The sequence below is a fragment of the Rhipicephalus microplus genome, chromosome X, assembly GCF_043290135.1.
Source record: "Rhipicephalus microplus isolate Deutch F79 chromosome X, USDA_Rmic, whole genome shotgun sequence".
NCBI classification, from domain to species: Eukaryota; Metazoa; Arthropoda; class Arachnida; order Ixodida; family Ixodidae; genus Rhipicephalus; species Rhipicephalus microplus.
In genome coordinates this window covers 104370936-104398890 of record NC_134710.1, presented here as the reverse complement: position 1 = coordinate 104398890, position 27955 = coordinate 104370936, and the positions used below count along the sequence as shown (strand labels likewise).

The window sequence follows — 27955 nt, the reverse complement described above, 5'->3', positions numbered from 1 at the left end:
TACAAAAAATCAATTTATTGCCATTTCAAATCAATTGGATTGCATTCTTTCTTTTATTATGATGGGCTATATCTGTCGTTTCTTCTTGTGTGCTTTAATTGATTTTGAATGCAAGCCTGGTTCTAAAACTTGCGGTGCCTCTCGTTGGAGCGACTGATACTGATTGTTCAGGATCCGACTACGCGTCAGTTACCTTTATTCTGGTTGAAGACACACCTTCAGGAATATATCATAAATAAATCACATCATAACGAAAAGCGCATATTTTAAATGCACAAACTCCGTGCACGTCACGGCGTGGGAGTTCTTTCTTCACCAAGTTCGACCTTCAGTAGCGGCGGGAAGGCATTGAAGGTCGCCTCCGTGTCAGCTGAGACGAGTGAGCGCTTGCAACTCGGGAGCACCTCGTACCTACTCAGAGGAGAGAACAAGGAAACGCCAGGCTGCTGTTCTTGCATTTGACCAAAGCGCTCCGACGTCAACCAGCTTTTTTCTAAATACATCGGTAACGAGAAAGAGGGCAAACGGTCGAACAACGTGCTGCCCCCGCAGCCGGCGCCCAGTCGCGGTACGTGTAGTAGCGGCGCACCCATTTCCGTTCGATTCGACGTTGCTCTCGAAGGCCGCCTCATGATACTATCAATGGTAAAAGAGCTGTTGAGCCGTCCGTCAGCTTTCGCCGTGTCTGCGGGCGTCGCCGGTGGGCCAAGTTCAGGCCGCGCGAGCATCTCGGGAGACCGCAGCGCGCTAGTCGGTAGCGGCAATCTGACGGGTGTTGACAGGTCAAGCTCGTGGTACGGTCGCCCCGCCACGGCGGCTGCTGCTGCGGCGGCGAAGAGTCGTTCATGCTTAGTAAAGGTGACCTCGGCCGGGCTATCCATATCAATCGCGGGCTGTTTCTTCCTGCGTTTCCTGCGCCTGAAGTTTCCGTTCTCGAACATGGACTCGCAGTTGGCGCCCAACGTCCAGTAATGACCCTTTCCTGGTTTGCCCTTCTCGCGCGGCAGTTTGACGAAGCAGTCGTTGAGGGACAAATTGTGTCTGATGGAATTCTGCCAGCCTTGCTTGTTGTGGTGATAGAAGGGAAACCGGTCCATGATGAACTTGTAGATGCCACTGAGCGTTATCTTCTGCTCAGGAGTGCTGCGAATGGCCATCGTGATAAGAGCGATGTACGAGTACGGAGGCTTCATGGCCCCTTCGGCGACAGCCAGACTCGTGATTTCAGAGAGAGCGCCGACTTCTGGGCGGTAGTAGGAGCCGAGTGGATAAGAGAGAGAGTCCACTCGTTCTGTCGACGAGAGACAGTGCCGGAAGCTTTCGGACGCTGGAAGCAGGCACTCGGGTGGATAGAAAAATTCAGAACTGCAGGCACCTGCATGGTCCATCGCCTGGGTATCAATTGACGACTTCATAGGTGTATGTCTGCAATGAAAGCAAAAATTTTTTAACAATGAAGCCCTGCGCTAGATTAAGGGGAGGGAGGTGGCTATAAAAGGTCTGAAAGAAAAGTGCAGAATTTCGAAACACAAAACAAGTGTGGTGAAAGGACGCTCAAGGGCACCAATGCTTCAAGAAAAGTAAAAAGGAAGTGTTAAGGCACCATCAGCTGCCTCCCTTAGGGATTACTTGATCCTGTTCCCATTAAAGTCAGAAGTAAAATTCACGTACCAGGCTAGCAATTACGTATTATTTTCATGTTTTAGATGCAAAGGAGCTTAGGGTCGAGCTCAATCCTGCAAACAAAGTGAACGCCCTTACTGCGCATGCATGTCCGCTCCTCCTCTCTTGCCTGCTAACCTACTCTCGCTCCCCCTCTCTCTTCTCATATACGCTCCCCCTCTCACCTCGCTACGCCGACGCAGGCAGCGTCTGTTAGCGTTCTTCTTGATTAAGAAAAAACGAATTCTCGAGCTGCAAGACTGGTCACTGGCCACCCGTATATATATGCACTGAATCTTGACACTGCTGCATGTAACCATTGCGGCAGTGACGAAACAACTAGGCATATTCTGCGTGAATGCCCACAATACTGCTCGCAGAGACAGTCACTCTCCAACGCACTAGACGAACTAGACAACCAGACTCTTTCGGAAGAAAAAATCCTGTGCTACCGACAAGACGTTATGTCACAGAAGAAGACTGTGAAGGTGCTCCTGCACTTCTTGCGTTCAACCGGCCTCTCCAAACGACTGCGATCGTAAGGCCCTGCATGTGTGTGCATAAGTAATTTTCTTCCTAATCTATTTAATATCCGTCTATCTGCATCCTATTTTCAACCCTTACTTCCCTACCACCGTACAAAGTAGCAAACCAGTTCTTCTAGGTTAACCTCCCTTTCTCTTTCTTTTATTTATTTATCTCTTGGATTGACCTCCAAGGTAGTGCCGGTGGGAGATTTCTGCTGTACATTGTTGAACAATAAGAGTTCATAGCGTGCGTGTTAAGTAAAAGCGGACTGCGGGTCTCTATATCCAATTGGAGTATTCTGCCTCGGATTACCTATTAGCAGCGATTGGCATGTTCCAGTAGGAAACATCGGTACATTACTGCGAGCTTTGCGCCTCCCCAGGTTTCTCTCCTGCGCAACGTCCCGATGACTGCCAGCGTCAACACAACCGCCAGTGTAAGCGTTAGCACCCGCTGCTTCGCTTCTAGACACGGTTCCCTTTAGCAGGCGATGGTACAATTTTTTTTCTATACTGCGGGGACTTTTTTCTTAGTTCTCCGTTGAATTTATTCATGTTCCAGCTGTAACTTCGTGTTTCACAGGAATGAGGACACAGGCAAAATGCAACGATATCTACACGACTAAAGAGTATGTTATTTGATGGCTTACATTTCCAAAAAGAGTAAAAAGCACACGTTCGTATAGCAGTACTCGAAACAATTCATTCCGCAAGGTCATTCCAAACTATAAATTTTATGCCAGACTGCTGAAATATGAATAACTTGCGAAAGGTGCACTCCACTTTCATTATTTTTGAAACAAGTGCGTTGCACGTCTTCGTAGAGCCGGGAGTTGGAAAGACAGCATCACGAGCTCTTCGCGTCGTATTCTGAAGTGCGAAAAAAAAAAAGATGGCAATCTATCAAGCATCCAGCTAAAAAAAAGAAAAAAAAACAACAACACGGTGGACCCACAGTTTGCTCGTATACTGAGTCTGGACAGTCATCATGAGTTCTCTTAAACAAGAGAGTCCCTTCGCTATTTTTCAGGGGACAGTTAGAAATTAAGATGATCGCCGTTATCTGTGTATATTAAAGGTATCACCTGCTTTTATTGAAGAACAGAAAACCTAATTGGCACAAGTATGCTTCGAAGTATGGTTTGAGTAAACAAGCGAAGGTTATCTCATACGTCGCGTGTTCCTAAAAGAAGGACTTGGCTATACGCCCACGGCAATCTCTGATAAGAAAGTGAAAAACACACCATCTTGTATGATATGTGTCACTCGGGTGTCCAATATGTTGATCAGGGCGTTTAGCACTGATATCTTAGATCTTGTGGCGACACTTCCAACGATAATCCGCCTCATGCGCTGCTGCTGCTTTGAGGGGTACCGTTGGCGCCACCAACAGCGAATGGTGGCGAAAAGCGGATCGCGCTGCTTAACTTTGCGCAAAGTGCCCACTATACTAACCGTATTTTTTTTTAAAATTCACTTTATGTCCTGATTTAATATTTTCGCTGCCGTCACTGCTCCACTAGACAGCCATGACGTTTGTTACGTCGATGGTTCTCTTATATTTGTTTGAAGATTACGGGGTTGTTTTTTATTACTGTGCGCGAGCGCTGTGCGATGCATGCGTTTCTAACGTGCATGCGTTGAATATGTTTGCGTGACCAGCTAACACAAGCGAAACAAAAGCTGTTGCAACGCAGAAATGCTTTTTCGTTTCATTGAACAACCTGAACAGTCCAACAACAATGCAGATCATGGTATTATGCATGCTTAAGAAACGCACAAAAGACACATTTTCATCTTCGTCCAGCACTTTCACCTTGACCGAGCTAACTGTGAATAAGAACAACAAAGGGAAAGCTACGCAACGTTTTAACATGCGTCACAGATGCATAATAATGTATGACAGCGCTAGAGAATATGAGTAACAAACATTCACATTTTTTTTTTATTTCACAGACCGTAGAAACATTATGCGGAACTTCAAACTGTAGTACGATCACGTACTTCTGAATATCCCATCAATAACACTGCTGAAGCCACAGTTCTCCATCAAATGCCTTTCAAATTAAGCACAAAAAACTGAGGCTTGTGCAGGAAGTTCGCACGCGTGGAATGACTCAGATATAAATAGGAAATGCGCACGTGCGAAGTATGTACGCATCGTATGCTAGATTCTCCTCTGGTAGGTGAAAATCCACATAACACGTGATTCCAGAATTAATGTTTCGTGGAATAGCGAGCATCTAGAAGAGCGACTTACAGGCTCACTCACTTTTGAAAAAACAAAGTATTTAACCTGCAACTCAACACTTACCAACACAACAATGATAACAACGCACTTGTTACCGAACACTGGTGTCAAGTAGACGCACAAGGCCGAGCGTGGTGTTTAAATTGTAGCACAATCGTGCGCGTACAGTAACATCTCAAAAGTAGCCGTCATACGAGCGGTACCCAAGATGTAGCGCCTGTTTTCCTCGTCGGGTCAACAAACTGCCACGACGCCGAAAGCTACACACACAGCTGACTCACAAGAAAAACCGCGGTCTTGTAGGAGGACATCTTGCACAGCGACCAACAAACAAAAGTGCACGTCGGAATCTGAAGCGTTTCCGTGGATGCAATGGCAGCTGAGCGAAATCAGGGCTCATATTCCAATGTGTGGCCTCGACCTTTAGGCAATTTAAACGTTGCAATGTCCAAGAAGGACGCGACCGCGACGAAAGCGACGAGCCGCCGGTCTTGTTGGGAACGCTGCCGTTAGGGTGCCTCGATGCCAACTAGTTGCCGCACCTTATGGCTGCCACCTGCAAAGCACGCGGTCCGAAGTCAAGCAAAATAAATTTTAAAAAGTGGAAAGAAGGATTAACTTGGAGCATGCCAAGGGCATAAAGGCGAAAGAGTCTCGTTGGTGTGAGAAACCTGCGAGAAATGGTGCTCGGTTGTTTTTTTACAATGAATGCGCAAATTTAATTCGGAATGCATGGAATTCTATAGGGGTTGGGAGAGTCTGCAACCGCTTTCTCCGCACTATACGAGCGGCAAGACGAGCAGTGGCGCCACCATAGCAAAACACAAGGCGGATAAGATACACATAAATTGGCCTATGTGAACAGCCCTTGCGTAAAAATAAAGTGATGAAAACGCAAAAAACGGGAGCGGTAGGATGTATGGTCCGGTGGATATTCCTTAAATGAGAACATTTAACATTCAGCAACTGCGACACAACGCCTTTGCATAATTAATCGATATCTAGACTGGCGTCAGCCTATAAATCTGCGGACAACAGCTGCGAAACAGCGCCGTACTGCATGCTTCCTTCATATACTAATACGCTTTGTTCGAGGCTAAGTAAGATGAGGAGCAATAAACAACGTTTACCATACTATATATACAAGATGTCTTATTATCGCCTGAAAAATTGCTACAAATAGCGCCTTTGTGCAATATGTAAACAAACTTCACGGGCGATGCGATGCGATGAAAAGATGTAGACACGGATGTATCTGTGTGTCCATGTATTTTTATATTTGTCCTGTCTTTTATTTACTAGTCTGTCGTTTATCATCCGCTCTGCGAGCAGGATCACCGGAGTGCTGGCTGAGCGGTGGGCCCTCCAGAAAAAAAAGTCTTCGTTCTATACGTAAAACAATTAACTTCTACTGAAATTTCGTTGTGTAAAACACCCATTTGGAAACTGTGGCTTATATAGGTCTTCGGTGCGCGCGAGCTCACCGAAAATTCTAGGTGATGAGCCGAGCTCTACTGTACGTAACGGCGCGATCAATGTACGGCACGAACCAAGCATGCAGTGCAGCAACTCTCTGATTGATGTTCAGAAATAAAAATGTTTTCTACCGCCACCATGACCAAGCGTGAACAAGGAATCCAACATATATATATATATATATATATATATATATATAGAGCTCCAAGTGTTTGAACCCGAGTTTGTACTTGACGCGTACGGCTTTTAAAAAAGAGGCCATGCATGTAAGCGTAATTCAGTATATAATACACTATAAAAACAAAAGGAAAGAAGACAAAATCACGAAAATATAGTATAATGTCACGCATATGAATGAGCAAGACGAAGACGTACTTTCAACGCTGAGCACTGGTGCTCTGCGTTCGCACATGCACACATACACTAAAGAGAATGAAACTAACATTACACCGCATTTCAAAGCAGACTGTTCAATGTTGTACTCCGCTGTACTCTTTTCCTTGCCCTGCAAACGACAGATGCATTGACTGTGCCAGCGCACCAGACTCGTCTAAGACCACATTGCTAAGCTTGTTTATTGAAAAGCACTGGTAAAAGCGAACAGAGTGACACAGGAGAAAAGAGCCCTTGCGTGAAATTCTCGCACATACGCAGTTTTAATGCACATTGCTCGTACTTGAAAGGCTGATCGAGAGTGGGCCTAGTTAAGTGCTGAAGGCAATCTTCCGGGCATGCCGAATTTCACGTGTGAGCCCCACGAAGACGATCTTGTCAGGCAGTGCCTTCTTGATGCAGGTTTTGACGCAGAGTCTGCGTAGGTATTTCGAAACATTTCTGGAGGCGATCAGCAGTCGCTATTCTTCAAGTCACGTTGGCGAGCCAAAATAGGCCGTCTTGGAAAGCATCTTCCTCGCCTAAACCAACCTTGCATTTTTCACGCTTGCACAATGCCTTTGTCCACGACCCATGAGGTTTCTCATACTGGTGGCCTTCCTTTTCTAATCCACAGCGATTGGTACTTCTGGTGCGGCTCTCACGTCACAAACGTACGCCGGTTCAGCTGTCCTGAAGACTTGAATTTCCGGACGCGACGTCTTGGTCTTGGGTGGTTCACCTTTAACACCAGCGTAATCGGTGGTAGTGACAGTACTTGGCTGTTTAAGGTTCCCTCCCATTCTCGTCGTGTCACCGGAGACGAGCTCTTGGAGTCCAGGGGCCATTGTCGTCCTCTCAGAAAGATGAAGCGCGTAGGCTTCCGGTACTTCTAAGTTAACGGCAGAAATGTGACAGACTCGTCGTCTATTCGTAGTGGTGACGCGATGACGCCTCAAGACAGCCAGCTTACTGTCCGAGATAGTTTTTCGAACACTGGGTTCGAACGCGCGCATGACACCCATTGATGGTCCTGCCATGACGTGCCACCACTCTGTGCTAAGCAAGTGTGATGACGGAACGCCGCTGCATCGGACAACGACACGACGGCTTCGTGCATCTTTCGAGCGCCGTCGTACAATCACCAGTGCTTTTTTAGGAACGCTCTGTAGTCACCCATAGATGGCTATAGGCACTGTGATTGTAGCGGAAGGTTGGCCGGAACTGCGGCATGCTCTAGGTCGCAAGAGTCGTTTCGCCCATCTAGTAACGGAGCGACAGTGACGATCTCGATGCTGGTTTGTCACTGCATCTGTCCTCGACGACCCGACGACTTCGTGCGTATTTAGAGCCTCAGCATCTAGCCGCCGGTACTCTTCTATGAACTTACCGATGTCACCCGGACACGACAGAACACCATGGTCGGAGCGGCACGTCGGCCGCAATGTCGGCATGCTCTTGGTCGCAGCAGTCGTTTCGTTCATCAGGTCATGTCATCATCGCACAAGCAAACAATGGCAATCCGGGCATCGTGCGCCACGAGCTCGTGCGCCAAAGATGACGATGATTCTTATACGAGTAGGCTCGTACATTGGCCGCTGAACGTTGTAGCGATCGGGCTATGCCTTGACCCAGCGAGTCATTTGCCACGCCGGATTAGTGCAAAAAGGACAGTCTCGCCACGTCTGGACCGAGGAAGCAACAGAGGCCGGCCCCACGAGACGTCGCCTGCTGATTGACAGCGGCGCCAACGGGGTGGAATGTCGCCAAAGAGGGTTTTGGAGCCGCCACTCTATCTCCCGCCTGGGCCAGTCACGCATCGTTAGCGCGTTAACCGGCAGACGACGACGGCGCTGGTCAAAGGGCTCTCCCCAGAGGTTTCCACGAACCGGGCACCTCTCAAAAGATCGGCGCTTGTTTAATCCATTGTCAAGTAGCCGACCGGCTGACTGCCTATGCCCGCCAGGCATTGTCCCGGAGTACGAGACGTAGTGTCGCCAAGACGCCACCAAGAGGACAACAGGGACGGCGTCTTCCTGGGGGAGACCGCGGCGGCTGCCGCGGATCGCCCCGCTAATTGAGCGAACATAATCGGCGGACCCTTTGAAGTATGCGGCCAGGATTGTGGGCACTCTCGACTAAAGGCTCACACACGACGAGGAAGAGCCCTGCTGGCGCCACCAAAGTGCAGTGTTCACGTGGACCTTGCATGCTCGCCCCCCCCCCTCACCTGTGTGTGCGTGATTGGTGGTCGACTCGTAGAGGAGGAACCCGACAGGGCATAAAACGACGCGGCAGAGTGCTGGACGTCGCTCTGAACCTTGCTCTGAACTATGTAAAGTTTAACCACCACGCTCGTGGTTTGTGAAACCACTAGTTCTTATCTTCTCTTCTGTCATCTCGACAACTCCCTGTAAAGATGTAAATAAATCCGTTAAGTTTGCTCAAAGCTCTCCCCTAGTCCTTGGCTCGACGGAGAGACGTCGATCGGCCCCGCTACCCGCAGACTGCGGTCGCCGCGACCCGCAACAACTGGTTGGCAGCAGGGGGATGCCAGCAGCGACCTTCCTTCCCATCCATAACAACTGGATGGCAAGCGATTGGATGTGAGCCTGGAGGACGGAGAATGAACAACACGCCGAGATCATGGAGACTGGCAGCTGTGGACTGGTGAGTGCTGGCTTTGGTTTTTTGGTTGCCAGGCTGATAAGATAGAAGTGCAATCTTTTCGCTGGTAGAGGCTACCACAGAAGCAGATTTTCGGAACTTCTGGGTAGAGAGTGAGCTGCACCACACTAGTTCTCTGTCATGGATTGGAAGCGTTTGTTGAAGAATCAGCTCCTGATTCTGGGGGAGGAGCTGGGAGCGGAAGTAGATAAGGGGATGAAGAAACACGCAATTGTTGGCGCTATCGAGGGCTTGAATCTAACCAGTGAAGACGTGGAACGAGATTCAAAAGCAACAGGAAAGGCGCGAGGAAAGGCGTGAAGAACGGGAGCGTCAGGAAAGGCGAGAGCAAGAGAGAGAGCAGTGGAAGGAAAGCCTTAAGGTAAAACTGGAAGAGACAAGAAGATCAATACAGTGCCTTAGATGGTCTCAAGTAAATTCGAGGATCCATCCATTCGAAGAGGGCGAGGATATAGAGAGTTACCTAACCTCTTACGAGAATGTTTGCACAGACCTAGGGCTCGACGAAGACTATTGGTCTATCGCCTTATTGAGTGTCTTTCCATGCGACTTAATTGGTAGAATAGGGTACCTTTCCGAGGACGAGTTCAACAGTTACAATGTAGCTAAGGCAGCCTTACTGCGGTGCTTCGGCACCAGAATTGACAGAAAGCAAATTGAATGGAAGCTCATGAACGCTCCGTTGAAGAACGCGCGGCGGTGTGCTGGTATTAACACCAAGCCTGAGAGGGGTCCGCGTGTCTCTCATAGCACCAAGGTGAATAGTGAGAGCAAATGGGAGATAGAAAAACGGCAGCGAGGTGAAGAGTTCGAGCGAGCACTCAGCCTAGATATTGAACTGTCGGAACAAAAAGTCGAGGCAACGCGGTGGAAGATTCAGCCATCCGCAAGTGTAGAGCACGAGAAGTGCGAGGTGCAGCCCAGAGCTTTAGAGAAGGCTAGCACGTGTGAACATAGCAGCGGATTCAAAGGCGAATCGAGTTTGAGTGCTGCGAATGAAGCTGCGCTGAGTAGCGAGTGCGACGAGGTGCTTTGCCAGTTAACTGTTAGCGAAACAGCTAGAATAGCTGTAGAAAAACTGGTACAGACCTCAACTGGGTTTGTCGCGACGGTGGATCTTGCAAATGAGGTCGAAGTAGGCAAGAACACCAGAGAAGGCTCAGAAGCAGCGAGCGTACAGAAGGGTATCAGTGCAGTTGCAGACAGCTCTCAGGAATGCGAGCAAGATTTTTCGAAGGGAAACAGCTGCATTGTTCCTGAGTGTGTTAACCAGTCCACCGGTCTAGAGGGTGAGAATAAAGATGACCAGGGCGAAAATCATTTAGACCGCGCGACTGAGACAGCTGACGAAAGCTGTGAGAGGGTTCACGAGTGTGAGATGCGATCGGGAGGCTCGGAAGCGACACGCAAAAAGCGGCGTAGACGAAAGAGACGTCGCAAATCCGCGAGAAAGACAAACAGTACTACGCGTGTAAAAGAAGGCGCAAAACCTGTCAGCGTAGCAAATAAGAGCTTTGCAGCAGCGTCAAAATTACATTGCATGCGTCCGAGCAACCGGACGAAAGGTAAGAGGAAAGCGGGTTCGCGAATGGAATTGCGTGGAGAGCGCCGGTCTTTCCGTTCTATCCACAGAACGTTTCAGGGCGCACCTGAGTACAGCGTTAGCACAGGTGAATCGGCCGGACAAGGCGACAGAACCAAGAAATCAAAGTGCCGAAACGCTGTGGCAGGTGGTGCAGAGGCACCCTTGAGCGGTAAAACCATTGATAACTCAACCTGCAACGAATTTCCAAGCAGTGCAGGACAGGTCGGTCGCAGACGTCGCCGGAAACGAGAGAGGCGTACGCGAGCGACAAAGCGAAGGGGTGAAAGAGGGGGCAATCAGCCGGGCGAGCGGCCCAAGAGTAGGTTACCAGCCAGTTCAAAGAAAGGTCCTTTGTGGCGTAAAATAAGGTTCCAACTGCGGATGGGTAGGCCCCAACGCGCATCCCCGCGACGGAATGTACGCAGGAGATTTAAAGCTTTGCGGGAACGGGATTGTAGAAGGGGTCCTAGAGGAAAGGGAAAAGCCACAGTAGCTAAATACCACACGCGAGCTAGCCCAAAGAAGGCATGGCCACTCTGTCCCACGCATCGCTCCGGTCCCCTACGCCGAACTGACAGAAGCCCGCCAAAATCGCGAATGAGGCGTAACGCTGCAGTTCAGCTTGTTGCTCGTGCACGTTGTAGTCTCGCGCGTTTTCAGAGTCGAAGACCACGACCGCCGCGTGTACGGCTGAAGGGGGAGCGACAGCTGTAGGAGGGAGAGTGGGACACAGGAGTTTATTTTGAAACATACTTGTTTGGTTATATTTGGTTTTAAAGTGGTGTTCCTGTGTCATCTCCACAGCTAGTTTGCTTGGACACTTTTTTCTTCCCTCTAGATTTTGTTTGCGTGTAAGCTTTGTCAAAATTTCGAGTTGAATTGTTCAGCGTTATGAGAAAGCAGTGGCCCGCATCAGTCAACCGACTGCGTGAAAGGAGTTTTTTTAAGATACGAGCACGCAAGTCGCAAATGAAGATTTGGTACGCCCGCTAGTTTTGAAAGCGCGGTAGCGTAGTCGAGCGGCGCCGGAGTTTCAATGCTCGTGCCCTTTAGTTAAGCGCGGCATCGCATGCCGTCTTCAATAGAGTAAATGAGCAATGTTTGGGAAGGTTTTACAATAAAACTAAACAAAAGCAATTTTCGAAATGCTCATGGGGAGAAACATTCGGTACAGGAGTTTTAGCGCAAAATTAACGCCTGTTTTGTTACGCACTCCTGACGTGTACCTCAAGTGTGATTGTTCCTTGCGTTTGATCCTCGAGAAAATTCACGTTCAGATGAGGGTTTAAGGATACCTAGGTGAGAGAGATATCGCCTATGGTTAGGTGCGTGTGGGTATGCTAGCGCTCTTTGGATGAGAGTAAGATGTCATGCTAGAGCGCACAGCAAAGTCTTGTGCGTTCTTTAAAAACATGGGCTGACATGAAACTACATTCAGCAAATAAGCGTGTTAGTATACGAAATTGCATTACCTTCTGTTATTTTGGTATGTGCTCAGGGATCAGTTGAATTCTTTAGCTGAGCGTCGTGTTATACGGAACGTTGAGGGACGTTTTCCGTAATGATTTTAAGGGGTATTTGGAGTAATCGAAATTTTTAGCTATGGGCAAGAGTATTAGTGTGGTTGCCATTTAAAAAAAAGCGTAAGTGCATTGTGGCACAATTAAAAGACCAGCCTGGTTGCCGAAAACTCATTGCCGGCGCTTGCTGGTTCTAGCGGTTGGTCTTCGTGGTTTAAATGGTGTTGGGAGACTGCGGTTACTGTGATCTCTCTCGTCGAGCAGCTGATACTACCCGACGTCCGAGATCTTCCCGTCGGCGGAGGAGCTGTAGCGATCGGGCTATGCCTTGACCCAGCGAGTCATTTGCCACGCCGGATTAGTGCAAAAAGGACAGTCTCGCCACGTCTGGACGGAGGAAGCAACAGAGGCCGGCCCCACGAGACGTCGCCTGCTGATTGACAGCGGCGCCAACGGGGTGGAATGTCGCCAAAGAGGGTTTTGGAGCCGCCACTCCCGCCTGGGCCAGTCACGCATCGTTAGCGCGTTAACCGGCAGACGACCACGGCGCTGGTCAAAGGGCTCTCCCCAGAGGATTCCACGAACCGGGCACCTCTCAAAAGATCGGCGCTTGTTTAATCCATTGTCAAGTAGCCGACCGGCTGACTGCCTATGCCCGCCAGGCATTGTCCCGGAGTACGAGACGTAGTGTCGCCAAGACGCCACCAAGAGGACAACAGGGACGGCGTCTTCCTGGGGGAGACCGCGGCGGCTGCCGCGGATCGCCCCGCTAATTGAGCGAACATAATCGGCGGATCCTTTGAAGTATGCGGCCAGGATTGTGGGCACTCTCGACTAAAGGCTCACACACGACGAGGAAGAGCCCTGCTGGCGCCACCAAAGTGCAGTGTTCACGTGGACCTTGCATGCTCGCCCCCCCCCCCCTCACCTGTGTGTGCGTGATTGGTGGTCGACTCATAGAGGAGGAGCCCGACAGGGCATAAAACGACGCGGCAGAGTGCTGGACGTCGCTCTGAACCTTGCTCTGAACTATGTAAAGTTTAACCACCACGCTCGTGGTTTGTGAAACCACTAGTTCTTCTCTTCTCTTCTGTCATCTCGACAACTCCCTGTAAAGATGTAAATAAATCCGTTAAGTTTGCTCAAAGCTCTCCCCTGGTCCTTGGCTCGACGGAGAGACGGCGATCGGCCCCGCTACCCGCAGACTGCGGTCGCCGCGACCCGCAACAACTGGTTGGCAGCAGGGGGATGCCATCAGCGACCTTCCTTCCCATCCCTAACAACGTGCTTTCCATGCGGAGATGGAGAATTAGAAGACGAACTGGAAATATCTGATGAGACCCTTACTTATAAAATCAAAATTTTAGTTACTGAGATTGTTAAATAACCAAGTTCAAGACCAGCTAGTACAAGATTACTAAACAAACAGATAATAGCCATAGACGATTTCCTGTATGATGAAAAGGCAGGCGTAAAAATTGTTTCGCATTTTTTCGCTGGTAATTTCCTTTGAGACTCCCAGATTTCACTCCTGCTTTCAAGCCTCAGCTCGTGGCTATAGTTTTTGCGCTACGAAAAATCTATTCGAGTGAAATCAGTACTTATAAATGACAGCTGCTAGGGGCGTAGCCCGAAAGTCTTTCCAGGGGAGGTGTGAAACCTCGTTTTTGTAAGTTAGTGCGCGTGTTTGTATGTGAGCGGCTGGGTATACGCAAGCAAAATTGAGAATTTTGGGAGGGGGGTTGACGTTGATCCCCCTCCCGCTATGCGATGTGGCGACGCGTGCTCATTGCGCCATCTTGCTGGTTATGCTGCAAACATAATTTCTCTCGAGATGCCCGTCAGCAGCGGTAAGTGGTAGATATAAATAGCTTGCCGTTTAGACGTTGAAAGACGTGCTCCTCGATGGCGCAGTGGTTAACGCCTCGCATTCACGAGTCAGAGAACCCAAGCTTGATTCCGCGCGCCGGAATCGTTTTCTGGTGTGTGTGTTTTTTTCTTTCTTGCATTTTTACATACATAATGATACATATACGGTGAGTGACGGCGACGTCAACGTCGACGCCGGCGGTAACTTGAAATCAAGCCGAGAGCCCCACCGCGGTGGTCTAGTGGCTAAGGTGTTCGGCTCCCGCAGGTCGCGGGATTGAATCCCGGCTGCGGCAGCTAAATTTTTGATGGAGGCGAAAATGCTGTAGGCCCGTGTGCTCAGATTTGGATGCACGTTGAAGAACACCCTGTTGTCGAAATTTCCAGAGCCCTCCACTATGGCGTCTCTTAATCATATGGTGGTTTTGGAACGTTAGACCCCATATATAAATTAATCAAAATCTAGCCGAAAGTGCCCATATAATTGCTGCCGCAATAAAAATTGACGGTGATGTCGAGAGTGATGAGCGGCTTTGCGATAAAGGGAAGTGTAGATGGCGGGCAACAATTACAAGTCATAACTTACCTTCACAAAGAACAGTGTTTGTGTATGCGAAAATTTTCACAAGTGTGGTGTAAGAGGATGCGGATTTTGCTGCTGTGTGCAGTGGTGCTTTAATTAAGGGATGGCTTCTGCCTGTACTGCAGAAATACTGCGCCAGAAGGGCGAGGCTATTTTCCTTTAGAGAATTTTCGCGTCTCCCTTCTCTGACCGGACGTGGAGGCCGTCAAATACAAGACACAGTAAATCGGCCGCCACAGCCACCCAAAGGCTTTAACACTGTGTCCCATCAGCCTAATTTATGTGAAACTCTGACCTTGCTCGCGCTTGTCTGACAAGCGCTAGGCCGAGACGAGGCTCGGGAGACCACTTCGGGACTTCTGAAGGTGTATATTCTATTTAGCCTTTCCGGCCGGCGGCAATCCTTTCTTCTTTGCCATGGTCCGGTGGTTACGTCGTCTCGTCGAAGAACCGGCCTTTGCGCGCACACACCTTTCCATAGTCACGAAGTCCCGATGCAGCGGCTCACGATCGTATACTGTCTTTTTCTTTAAGTTTGGTCACCGGCGATGAACTCCTGGAATTCAGGTGTCATCGACGTTGCCTCGGCAAGGTGAAGCGCGCGGGATTCGGGCAATTCTGAGTTAACGGTAGAACTGTCATGTATTCGTATTGGCGACGCGACGACGGCGATTCCCCTGACCGAGATGGCTTTTGAAGCAGCGCATTCGAATGTTGCGATCGAGACCCATTGCGGGCCCAGCCATGAGCTGCAGAAGCGATCCTCTAAGCAACTGCGAAGTTGGTTAGCCACTGCATCGGTCATCGATGCCACGACGGCCTCGTGCATCTTTCGATCGCTGTCGTAGAAGCGCCGCTACAGGGACTTTCCATCACCGCACGAGTTTTGTGCAATCACCCAGAGATGGTAGCAGTATACGGTTGTAGTGGCAGGTGGGCCAGAACGTCGTCATGCTTTAGGTCGCAGGAGTTCCTTCATCCATCTTGTCGTGTGAGGTACACGGACGACCTGTACAATGATGCATCATCTTACCAAACAATGGCGTTACCGCCGTTACAGGAACCGCGAGCCACGAGCGCATGCGTGAATAATGACAATGATATTTATCCAACACGCCATAAACGTACAATCAACAGGAAAAGTTTGCGGGTTGTTGGATCCTTAACAAATGCGAATTTCTGCTATATCAGTGCTTGTAATCAAGCTGGTGACCGTATAGGTCGGAATTACAAGTGCACCATGGAACAGTTATTTATACATTACATCCCCAGACAACGCGCTAATTTAGCTTTATCGAACATTTCGCACCCTTTGCAAACTTTGCTGTTGATAGTACATTGACCAGTGAACGCACCGGTTTCATGGCGAATCCCCCGTTGTGGATAGGATTGATTGATTGATTTGTGGGGTTTAACGTCCCAAAACCACCATATGATTATGAGAGACGCCGTAGTGGAGGGTTCCGGAAAATTTGACCACCTGGGGTTCTTTAACGTGCACCCAAATCTGAGCACACGGGCCTCGACATTTCCGCCTCCATCGGAAATGCAGCCGCCGCAGCCGGGATTTGAACCCGCGTGGTGGATAGGAACCATAAATCAAAAAACAAGCAAGCAAGCGTGACTCTACCTCGTAAGTCTAAATTTCAATCGCTGACATTATGATACAATCAGCGAAAAGATTACCCAGTGCACGAGCGAATTTATTACCTAATAGCTCCAGATGCTTCCGTGTATGATGAAAACGCAGGCGGAGGAATCGTCTCGCATTTGCTTAGCGGCTAATTTTCTTTCAGACTGATTTCAAAGCCGACCTCATGGCAAACACTTTGGCGTTGCGAAAATTCTGTTCGAAAAGATCACTGTGCTTATAACAAATTCTAAAAGCGTAGCCAGAGTTTTATTTGGAGGGGGGGCAAAGTACAGGCAACTCAATAGCCTTCCTACACTCTTTACTTTCTTGTTATGACAATCACTACCAGTGGTCACTAGCGCCGTCAGTTCCGACCCGAAAAGCTGGCCCTTAAGTGGCCCTGCGACACTATTTGAGCATGTATTTTTAATCGGTTTATTTGTTGCCACTCAATTGGTTCATCTGTTTGGAATGCGTTAACCTCTAGCATTAAGCGTTGTATTCGGTTCTTTTTATACCATGTTGCGTGTTTTGGCTTGAGTTGTGATGTAAAAGTTTATTTTGATGTCCATATATTGAAAGAATTTTCTCTTGGTCGGTATAAATTTTACCGTCATTTTGTATCGACAAACCGAGGGTCCTACTAAGGTCTCTGGCTCTGGGACCCTCGTCTGTATATTCTAGATATTGTAACTTGTTTTTGCAAATAATAAAACTTTAAACTTGAAACGCACCGATATCGTTCCGCAAATGGCAACGCCGAAATGGACGCTGTTATAATTTTAATTCACGGAACAAACTGCTTTGCTTTCCGACTACGGCGACACACATCGGCTATTTTTGTTATGGGAAGTGATGTTGGGTCTTGTGAAATGACGAGAAGGACCATTCGCTTTTTATTGGCTGGATGTTACAAAAGACGTGCAATATTCATATGGTGGTAGCTAGGCCATAAGTGTGAATTCCCGAAACAGCGAAAACCCTTTTTACACTTTCTCACAAGGAAATGATTTCTGTTTCTAAATGATGTATTTTCAGAACAACAAGCACAACACTTAGCCTGCGAACTAGGCTATGGTACGCCAGCAACTTAAGGTGAAAACGCATGCCGCATTTTTAGCATGCCAAAAATACGAGAGGTGGTCGGCGCTGGCGTTGCCGTAGAGCGCGTCTTGCAAGCAAGCCGAAAAGTGACCCCACCCAAAGTGCACGTGTGTATCTCACACAGTGTGACCGTGGTAGCATCTGCTATACCCGACGCACGTGGTTCGTAGTAACCAAGTTAACGACGCCGTCAAAGAGAGCGGTAGCGAGGTGTTGTGTGAAGGCCACCATGAGGTGACCTTTCCGGTAGGTCTTTACCAAACGCGCGCTGTGTTTGGAAGTGTTCTTTGATGTCAGCAGGCTAGTGAAATGCGAAATAGACGGTTTCTCGTCGTCGTCTGCTTGAGACTTCAACTTTGAGGACTCATAGCTTGCCTTTCCGTGCACCGATTTCTATAATTATTGTTGCATTCATCTCAGTACTCACAAGTACACGCGCCCCGGTGCTAAATGAGGCGGTCAAAAAAGTTTCGCACGGCCCCTTTATTGGCTGACTAAATGCCCACTTCTTTGGCCAGTAAGTACGACATATGGGCAATTGTTACACAGGCTAGTTTCTTTATTAGACATAACTAATAAAATTAACAGACTAAACAAAGCATGTTGGACATTATACGATGTTCCTTTATGACTGTATGACAGGGCTACGCCCCTGCCATACAGTCAGTTGGATCCGAACCCAATGCCATCGAATTAGACGTCCGATGCTCAACTCGCTAACACTGCGAGGAATTACATATAAGTACTCTGCAGAAAGTTAAAGCGAGCGCACCCCCCCCCCCCCCTCCACTTCCCAGTCATGAGTCGATTTTTTTTCCTGCGATTGACAAGCTCTCCACTCTTACCAGAATGACATGCGCTAGCGACAAGGCCAGACGCAATGTGTGGCATAAGCCCCAGTTTGTCAGATGTGACACTTACATATTCTCGAGAATTCCGCTATCGTGCAGTGAGTGTTACATTGAGCAGCCTGGAAGAAGCGTCAGCGCGAGCACACATGTGGCGCTCATTCGAACGCAACAGCAATGATGGTTTCTTGTTTTCATCACATGTATGAGCGCCATTTCGGTCGCTTTATTTGAACATACAATTTCATTACTTAATCAGGCAAACCGTCTATGATTCTTTGGTCTGTGACATTGCCATGGTGTTGTGTAATCATGGTGATCCATTGGGGTGTTCGGTGATTGATTGATATATGGAGTTTGACATCCCAAAACCACCATATAATTATGAGAGACGCCGTAGTGGAGGGCTCCGGAAATTTTGACCACCTGGGATTCTTCAACGTGCACCCAAATCTGAGCACACGGGCTTACAGCAATTTTGCCTCCATCGAAAATGCAGAAGAAAGAAATGAGAAGAAAGAAAAGTGGGTGAAAAGATTCTCATTTACATTACACTTGGCCTAATAACTTCCCCTATACCTTCCTTGGCATTATTGTCTGTTAGATTTCATTATTATTGTGTAAACACGAAAAACGAGCCCTTCTGTATACACTTGTTTCCCTGATTCATTAACGAGGGTCTCGTACTGGCAGACTTGGTGCCTTTAGGTTGTATACGAGGGACTCTTGGTCAGCTGCCAGTTAGTAATAAGTTCACGTGTTACGTGACGCCGAACAGGCTCATAAAGAGTGTGCCACACTCGCCGCCATGGCTACTAGTGGCGCTGACTAACACTTCCACGTTTAAATTGACATATATACCCAATAAAGTGGCTGGGGGGATAGCTGTCGTGGTAGCTCAGTGGTAAAGCATCGAACGCGTTATTCGAAGGTCGCAGGTTCGGATCCTGCCCACTGCAAGTTATCTTCTCACCCACTTTTCTTTTTTCTCATTTACATTACAATTGGCCTAATAACTTCCCCTATACCTACCTTCCTTGGCATCATTGTCTGTTAGATCTCATTAATATTGTGTAAACACGAAAAACAAGCCCTTATGTATACACTTGTTTCCTTGATATATATATATATATATATATATATATATATATATATATATATATATATATATATATATATATATATATATATATATATGGATCAATCCACATCAAGTCTACCCGGTCAATTTTTGACCGTCTCTGATTATGTTGAAAAATCGTGCAGGTATACGTATATGAATGTGAGAATTAGTTATTGAAACGCTATATTTTACCAAAACATTTTTATTGCCAAGAGGGCGCTCCAAACTTTAGGCGCCCAAGTGAAACTGTGTCACGCTAAATATTTGTATATTATTACTGGTTAAAGCAATTACTATGAAACAATTTTTCCTAAACTTTAAGGCGGTTGTCTTTCATGACTGTGGTAGTTTATTCATTCTTGTTTTAACTTTGCTTATATTTCACCTTGAAGAATAATTGCAGTATGTGGCATGTTCCATTTTTTATCAGAAACACACATTTCTCGCCAGTAATATATTAACAATTTCTGTTTGAATTGTTTTTACATTAAATGAATAAAATACTTCGGGAGCGAGTGATGCAAAAGTGTTGCCTGAATATTGTGAGAAAGTTGGAAAAAATAGCATTTTGACTCATACTGCGGCTTCATATTCGCAATGTAGTGGTACAAGTAAAAATATGGCTTTTGTATTGTTGCATAGTATACTTTGTTAGTAAGGGATTATGAAAGTTTCCAAAGAGTAGAAAAAAAATTTACATCTGAACAACCACAAGGTAGTACGAAGGTTGCCTTCACCTCACCTTCACTGCATTACCTGTCAGCTTGAAGTTCCAGCGGAGGCTACTCGGAAGCGAATAATGCATTTTATACGACTGCTTGTCACTTGTTCTAGAAATACGGCTCTACAGAACGATTAAAAGGGCTATAGTGCTAAAATTATGGAACGGTATTTTCCCCCTTGGACCATTAAAGGGCAGGGTATATTCAACCGTTTCATAGTTCCAGGGGGCAGAATTGTAATGCAGTGAATGGCCTGTAACACAGTGTAGGTGCTTTTTTTGGCATCTGATAATTAATACGCATGGTCTTCATAATCATCATTAGCGAAATAATTGCGTATAGTTTACCTAAGCTGATTGTATTATGTCTCGGGTATATAGGCCTCTGCGGGATCGCTTACTACTGGTGTGCATGATGAAATGATGCATCTATGTGTACACGTTCAAGATGATTCGATGTCGTGCCCAAAATGCCGCTTCACCGTTTCCGGTTTTGATTAAAACTCTTCATACATAACTTTCTCAGAGGTCCTAGCGTGTTGAAAACGTTAAAAACAAATCACCCTGACTGGACGGGCGTTTAATTAAAACGTTTTCTGCACCTACGGACCATTCCGAAACAGCAAGATGAAAACGTTAAAACCCCTACGGAAATGGTGACTCAATGGTCATTTATGAGCATGACATCGAATCATCTTTAACGTGTACACCTAGGATACATAATTCCATGATGCACACCTGGGGTAAACGATCACTATCGGCTTATACCTGAAACATCAAAAACCCACCTTAGACAAACTATACGCTAATTATGACGTTAAACATTATTAATACCATGTGCTTTAATTATCAAAAGCCCAACAGAACGCTCTAATACTGTTTCGCAGGCCATCGACTAGATACCGTTCCATAATTTTAGCACTATACTCATTTTTGACGTTATATACAGCCGTATTACTGAAAGAAGTGACAAGCAGTCGTATGACATGCATTATTCGCTGCCGAAAAGACCCGCTGGAAGTTCCCGCTGACGTGCTATACTATGAAGGTAAGGCAAAGGCGAGCTTCGTGCCACCTTGTGGTTGTTGAGATGAAAACTTTTGTCACTCAAAATGAAAACTACTTCTTTCAAACCTTCTTAATCTCTTCCTAACAAATCATACTATGTAACAATATATAAACCATAATTTTACTTCAACCGCTACATTGCACAATGAAGCCGCAATGTGAGTCAACGTGCTATTTAACCACGAAAGTGTATTATGCCGGGGTCCACCACGGCTCCACTGGCATATTTCCATCATGAATATGACATCATACGCTGATAGCTTGCAAAGAAAAAAATGAAAAAATAAAGCTCCATCGCAGGGCGTACAAACAGCGACCTCTGGATCCTGAGCGCGCTTCGCCGGCCACTAAACCACGTAGCATACGCTGGCAAAAGAGCTAACGGCAAGCTATTTATATACACCATGAACCATCTGGAGGTCCCGGACGATCCTCATGGCTCCGAAACTTAACACGTTTTCTTCATCCGTAACGAGGTGGCACGCGCATTGGGTAGCGTTGGACGCAGCCCAAAGGTCGTCGATTCTCGCGTTTCGGGGAGCGCCGCCTCCACGTAACATGGCATCTCCTGCGGGGGCGTTTATCAGACGCTCTATATGGGAGAGCACGAAGGTCACTTCGCTCGCTGCCGCAGCCGCGTTTACGAAAGGAGCACGCTGCTCACACACATGAAACCGATTTGTGACAATGGCTCACGCGTGTCCTGTGTGTGATTGTGGGTTGCTTTTATGCGTCTTTCTTTTTGTTGAAACAGCGCACTTTAGGTGTCGAGCTGTGACAGTTGTTAGTCTGCGTTCGCACCATGTATGCTTGAGGTGTGCGCTGTAAGTTTTGAGCTGCTTGCCGTTCTTCGCGTGGCATTGTAATTTGTTGCTGTAGCATTCATCCCTTCGTCCTTGTGGCGAAAGAATGCACAATAAACACTCAACTACTTTTGTGAAGATGCGCTTCACTTTCGTGGTGTACTGATACTTAGAAAAATGTATCAGCCACGTTTTTTTTCGAATTTTTCACAACACTCTGGCAACAATTTTGCGTCATTCGCTAGTGATATATTTTAATTGTTTATTGTGAAAACATAAAACATGAAATGCAAATATAATACTGGCAAGAACATGAGAGTTTTTCATTTAAAAAACGCTAAGCATACCTCATATTGCATTTTATCTCAAAACGAGCCCTTAGGTATTTAGGTATACACTTCTTTCCCTATATATATATATATAACATGCGCAAAAATTTGCAATGACTTGCACTGCACGCTTTGGATGAAGGCGAAATGGTAGAGCCCACTGTACTGTACGTTGTCCCCAGGTGGACCAAAAGAACCCCAGGTGGACCAAAGTTCCGGAGTCCTGCACTACGGAGTCTCATCTTGGTTCTGGGACGTAAAAACCCTGATATTGTCATTCGAAGCGACGCTGCCTTAGCGGCATCGAGTGGCCCCTGTGGAGCAGCGGCGCATGCGCACAGAGTGCACGCATGCGGATCAAATTGCTGCGCGCAAACACGCTCCGCTCTCACCTTCCACTGTTTACAGCGTGCGTTGTGTTTACGACTTCATGGTCGCCACAGAGGGAAAATATTTTATTAGAAGTGTTTCAGGACGTTCGCAGTGTCACTATTCTGTGATTAAGATAATATTACCAGTATGTTTTGTGTTGCGCTACATGAAATAGGTATTATAAATATTGGTAGGCAGTTAATTTATCCTATACGCAGTCTCAGTCAATCTTCTAGGGAGGATGCGTGTCGTATACTGCTGAGCAACGAAATCAAACCAAACCAACTTGCCGGCTCACATACAACACAGCGTAACAAGATCATTCACACACACACACACACTATATATATATATATATATATATATATATATATATATATATATATATATATATATATATATATATATATATATATATATGAAATAGATGATCAGAGTTTCTTCCGGCTACCGTAAAAAAAGTTATAAACTTCGAGAATAGTGCAGTATAGGAAACAAAACAATAAAATATTTATTTAATCCTAACAGTTTTGGCAGGTGGACCAGCCGAAGAAGGCTGGTCCACCAGCCGAAACTGTTAGGATTAAATAAATATTTTATTGTTTTGTTTCCTATACTGCACCATATATATATATATATATATATATATATATATATATATATATATATATATATATATATATATATATATATATATATATATATATATATATATATATATATATATATATATATATATATATGACAAAGCAATGATGTTTTACTGTTGTACTATACAACAGAATAAAAGTATATCTGCATGGTATATCAAATGCGACAATATTTACATATTTCCTTCAGCATAGGCGATAAGCTGTTAGTGTTCCGTAAAGGTGCTAATCAATTTATGAGATGGCCGTTTATATGATCAAGCAACGTGACTTTACGGTTGAACACAGCGAAGTCATATCGAAGCGATGTTGTTCTTTGTGCAACCTTACAAATTTAAGGGAAACCCGTTGATGAAACTGATCATGATAACAATGATCAGCTTTCTTCACAGGGGTTCTCTTATATAATCTAAAAGTCGTTAGAAAACACACCAAAATAATAGACAAAATTAATACGCCATAACATCGGTTTCAAGTTTTGAAATGAAAGGTGGCGGAAACCCATATTTTTTTCCCTTGCACAGCGTTCACCTTCGTTTTGAATTTTTCGTCAAAAATGCACACGCGATGCACCACAGCTTCCTTTTTTTTCTCAGGAAACAAAAAAAAAAACCAGTATGACGTTGAGTTACTTTCTAACGCGTACTTAGGAAGACTATACCTCACTCGCAACTGCTCATCAATCAGTAACACTTGAAGCGAAATGCCCAAGCGAACGTATATTTTAAACTTCAATTTACCTGCGTTGTTATATCGCGGGCGGCACTTGTGTGAGCAAGCATGACAGGAGAATAAAAGTGGAGCTATGAGGACGTCCTAATCTCATTTTCAAGTCACGTCGAAGTAATGCCTCGTAATATCTCAATTCGCTAATACGCCACATGTCTCTTCTTGAACTGCGAAAATAGTTGCTCGTGCAACTCAACATCCCAGATGGGATGGTTAGCTCGTTTACATCGTCAACGCATGCGCATCAGCACCTCGCACGCGAATAGAGTCCTTCACGCAGACGTAAGCAAAGTGCGCGCACGGCTGGTGACGTCGGCCAGCACTCACCGTAGAATGCGAGCAGACGACGCAGGGAGACGAGCTCGGCGGCCGAGAGCGCTCAGCGAGAGGCGCGAGCCAGCAGTCCGATCAGCGGCGTGGCGGAACCGTTTCTGATTAAAAACCACCCGGCCTCTTCTTAACAGCGCAGTTTATATATCTGTACGTCGACAGAGGGACTACATACACAAACAGTCACCCCCCTCTCCACCTCCTCTCCCCACGCGATAGAGAAATATAAATGTTTTCGCTTCTGCTTCCTTTATGCCGGGCGCCTAGGAAAAATAAAGGTTCCCCCCTTCCGAACACATCCCTCTCGACGAATATTTATGTTTAGATACATTTTATGAGCCTGCTCGTTCCGGTCGCCCGGTCGGCGGCGTGAATCAGCACACACCGTGGGCGGCGTTTGTCGACGGCGCCGAGAGATGTCACTGCGGCACGGGCCCTGCGCGCGGGTCCCGCGCCCCACGCTCGGCGCGAACTTTGCGCGTTGGCGCGGTGGCGTAGCCCGGTAGCGCGAGTCCAACATGCCGTACGCTCTGTGAGTCCTCCACACGACAGTTTCCCTCGTTCGTAACACCAAAACCTTAAGCAAGCGGTAATAAATGTGATAAAATTATTACTTGAAACGGTGTGAGAATGGGCTTGTTGGTGGTGAAACACCGTGAAAACTTGTGGCACACGAAACAAAGCACAAACAAGATGACTGGACAAGCGCATCGCCCCGTCTTTTTTCTTCGTCCATCTGTTTTGCGCACTAAGTTTTCACGACAACAGCATGTCACATACCTACACACCTTATAAACTTCATTCTCATTTGCTTAGCGAAATAATAAATTGTTCTTTTGTTAGGTTTACTTCGTTTTAAGCAAGCCAGAGTCCCATATTGCAAGGTTAGCCTGTACAAAAAGACCAACGCTGAACGAAACACGCCGGACCACTGGTTCGGTCTGAGCTTGTTTGTTTCAGTGTACGTCCTTCTGACCTGTTAGCCTTGCCTAACATTTGTGTGTGTGTGTGTGTGTGCCAAACGTGTGTGTGTGTGTGTGTGTGTGTGTGTGTGTGCGTGCGTGCGTGTGTGTGTGTGTGTGTGTGTGTGTGTGCGCGCGTGTGTGTGTGTGTGTGTGTGTGTGTGTGTGTGTGTGTGTGTGTTCGATAAAAGCGGCATACCGATTGAATTGCAGCGGTAAATGTCAGCGTCGGTAAATCCCGACGGAACGAATTTCGACGTGCACATCTTCTCTTGTTGGGATTTAACATCCCAAAACTACAATATGATTAGAAGAAACGCCGTAGTGGAGGGCTCCGGAAATTTCGAGCACCTGGGTCTCTTTGAGGTGCACCTTAATCTCCACCCACGAGCCTCAAGGATTTTCGCCTCCATCGGAAATGACGCTGCCGCGGCCGAGATTCGATCCCGCGACTTGCGGGTCAGCAGCCGAGTGCCTTCAGCATTAAACCACCGTTACGGGTGAAGCGTACATTTTCTGGGTTGCGATTCGTGGATGGATTGTCTTTCTGGTTGTTTTAGAATAGAATATACCCGTTTTGCCACATAATCATTTAAACCTCAGCAAACACTGTTATAACTAAAAGCGTTACTGCTACGGCGGGAACTTCCATACGGCATCGTCACTACCTTTATATACGTTTCTTCGTCATCCCTGTTTTACTGAGTCCGCTATCACCGCGACGATGGCTGTTATGCAGCTGCGGAAGCAATACTATGATTGTTATCTTTAATGCCCATTTCAAATGGCTAGCTGAAAAGGTTTCATTCAGAGGTGCCAATGAACTAATAAATAAATTATTATACAGTAGATTGTGAGGTGCACACGCTGGAGTAAATTCATCCCTACAACCCGTGCCTCAACCCCTCGCCATGGCGTAGGTTCTGGCTTCGGGACACGGTAATAAAACCTATACAGCAGCCTCGTTGATAAACATTTCGTTTTTTGTTCCTGCCCTGAAGTGTCTTATTCTTCACTCTTACTTAATATATTGCAGAAATGACTATAGAAAGCTTGAAAACACGCACCGAATTTAGCTATACGCAACGTTAGAAACGACGCAAAGATATCGCATGTCTGCCTCTTGGCAGTGTGCTGCTTTCGTAGTTTTCCAGTATATGATTTAGTGGGCAAATATTTAACTGAGAGCCTGGCATGCGTTTGATCCCATCTCTGTTCCTTTGCTACTCGGTCTCTCCTCGACAGAGCAGAAACATAATTAAGGCTGCATGACAGTTTTCCACGGAAATCGCATGCTCGGAAACATTAAAAATAAATGTTCCGGCGCCACAGATCACAACAACAATATCGCTTTGCAAGTATTTCGTATCAACCTCACAGTGAAACAGCGCTGTCGATTAAAACGGCGTGGTCACTGTTCGAGTAGAAGAGAATGATGTAGAAGTACCTCAATTTATATCAGGGTAAGAAAGATATGCTTAGGTAGACAGTACCTGGAGTCTTGACGACATCTGGACAACAATGTTCTAGCACCGTTTTCCACCCGCAAGTGTGTGCCAGTTATTGCTGCCCACAGTTCAGAGCTGGTTGATCTCATGGGCAGTAATATCTAAATTATCGTATTGACTGATCGCCACTCCGATCACTTACGACGCTAAAAGGAATAACGTCAGAAAATATATCGCTGCCGATTCACATCCGCGGACTTCACTGTACGTGCGCACCCAGAAGGGAGGTTAATCTCCCCCCTCCCTTTTCAACTTATTTTTTAGTTTTGCATGCGTTTATATAGACGTTCACACATGAAATCAACGCACGCACGAAAATGTTTACGATATGGTTGAACCTGCACGGGAAAAAATATATTTCTGTCTACGCTCCTGCCGGACTGTCATCCCAACTACATGTGGTGCAATAACAACCACAAACGGCGCTCGTGCCAATCACTTTCTTCTGCTCCCTTTTTTTAAATACAAATACGTACGATGTGCGTTCACATAAACCATATTCTTTAAAAACTAATTATTGTTAAACCTGACAGGTCATAAAAATGCTGATAACCAACGCTCTTTGGTTTTGCTTTTACACACAAGCGATTCGCGTTTTCCTTAAGGCTTTTTGTTACCCACTTGAGGTGCGCATGCCTAATTCACTGTTCGCGCCAGAGGCGTAGCCAGGGAGTGGCACACCGGGCACGTGCCCCCCCCCCCCCCCCTTCCCGAATTTTTGTTTTTGCCATGGCATGGAGAGTGAAACGTGGCCAATTTAAGGGGGGGGGGGGCTCCCCGTAATCAAGGTGGTGCCACCCCCCCCCTCCCGAAAAAAATTTCTGGCTACGCACCTGGTTCACACAACACTTATGTGATTATTCAAGCCTTTCAGGACGCGATAGGGGGCACAATGCGATACAAAGTAGAGGAAGAACACATTTTTAAAACGTGGATTACCTTGAGAACCCATCGCAGCTTCGACTAAGCCGTGCGAGCCGAGACCATTGGTTGGTAATGTTCGCAACAAGCAACGGCAGTTGGCGTCCACGTTCTGCGCGAGACTCATAGAGACAGCGAGTGTCTCTTAGAGATATGCAAAATATTTGTCGGACACAGGACACTCGGGATACGAAAAGAAAGCGGCCAGAAAGCGGCCGAGATACGTAGACCTGGTGCACTCGAGATTGTTGTATTTGGAACTACTTCTTTTCGAGTGTTGTACGCTCTGTTCGAGTGCATCACCGACGCGCCTGTCACCCT

At 46.7% G+C, this 27955-nt stretch overlaps 1 protein-coding gene across 1 annotated transcript; it reads right to left on the bottom strand.

Moving 5' to 3' along the window:
- Positions 1–24339, bottom strand: LOC119175453 (forkhead box protein L1). Its single transcript, XM_037426399.2, has 2 exons — positions 24241–24339; positions 1–1425 (listed from the first exon to the last, which is right to left on the bottom strand). The coding sequence occupies exon 2, from the start codon at positions 1413–1415 to the stop codon at positions 291–293; it is 1125 nt and encodes a 374-aa protein (XP_037282296.2). The 5' UTR covers positions 1416–1425; positions 24241–24339; the 3' UTR covers positions 1–290.
- Between the last annotated feature and the right edge of the window lie 3616 nt (positions 24340–27955).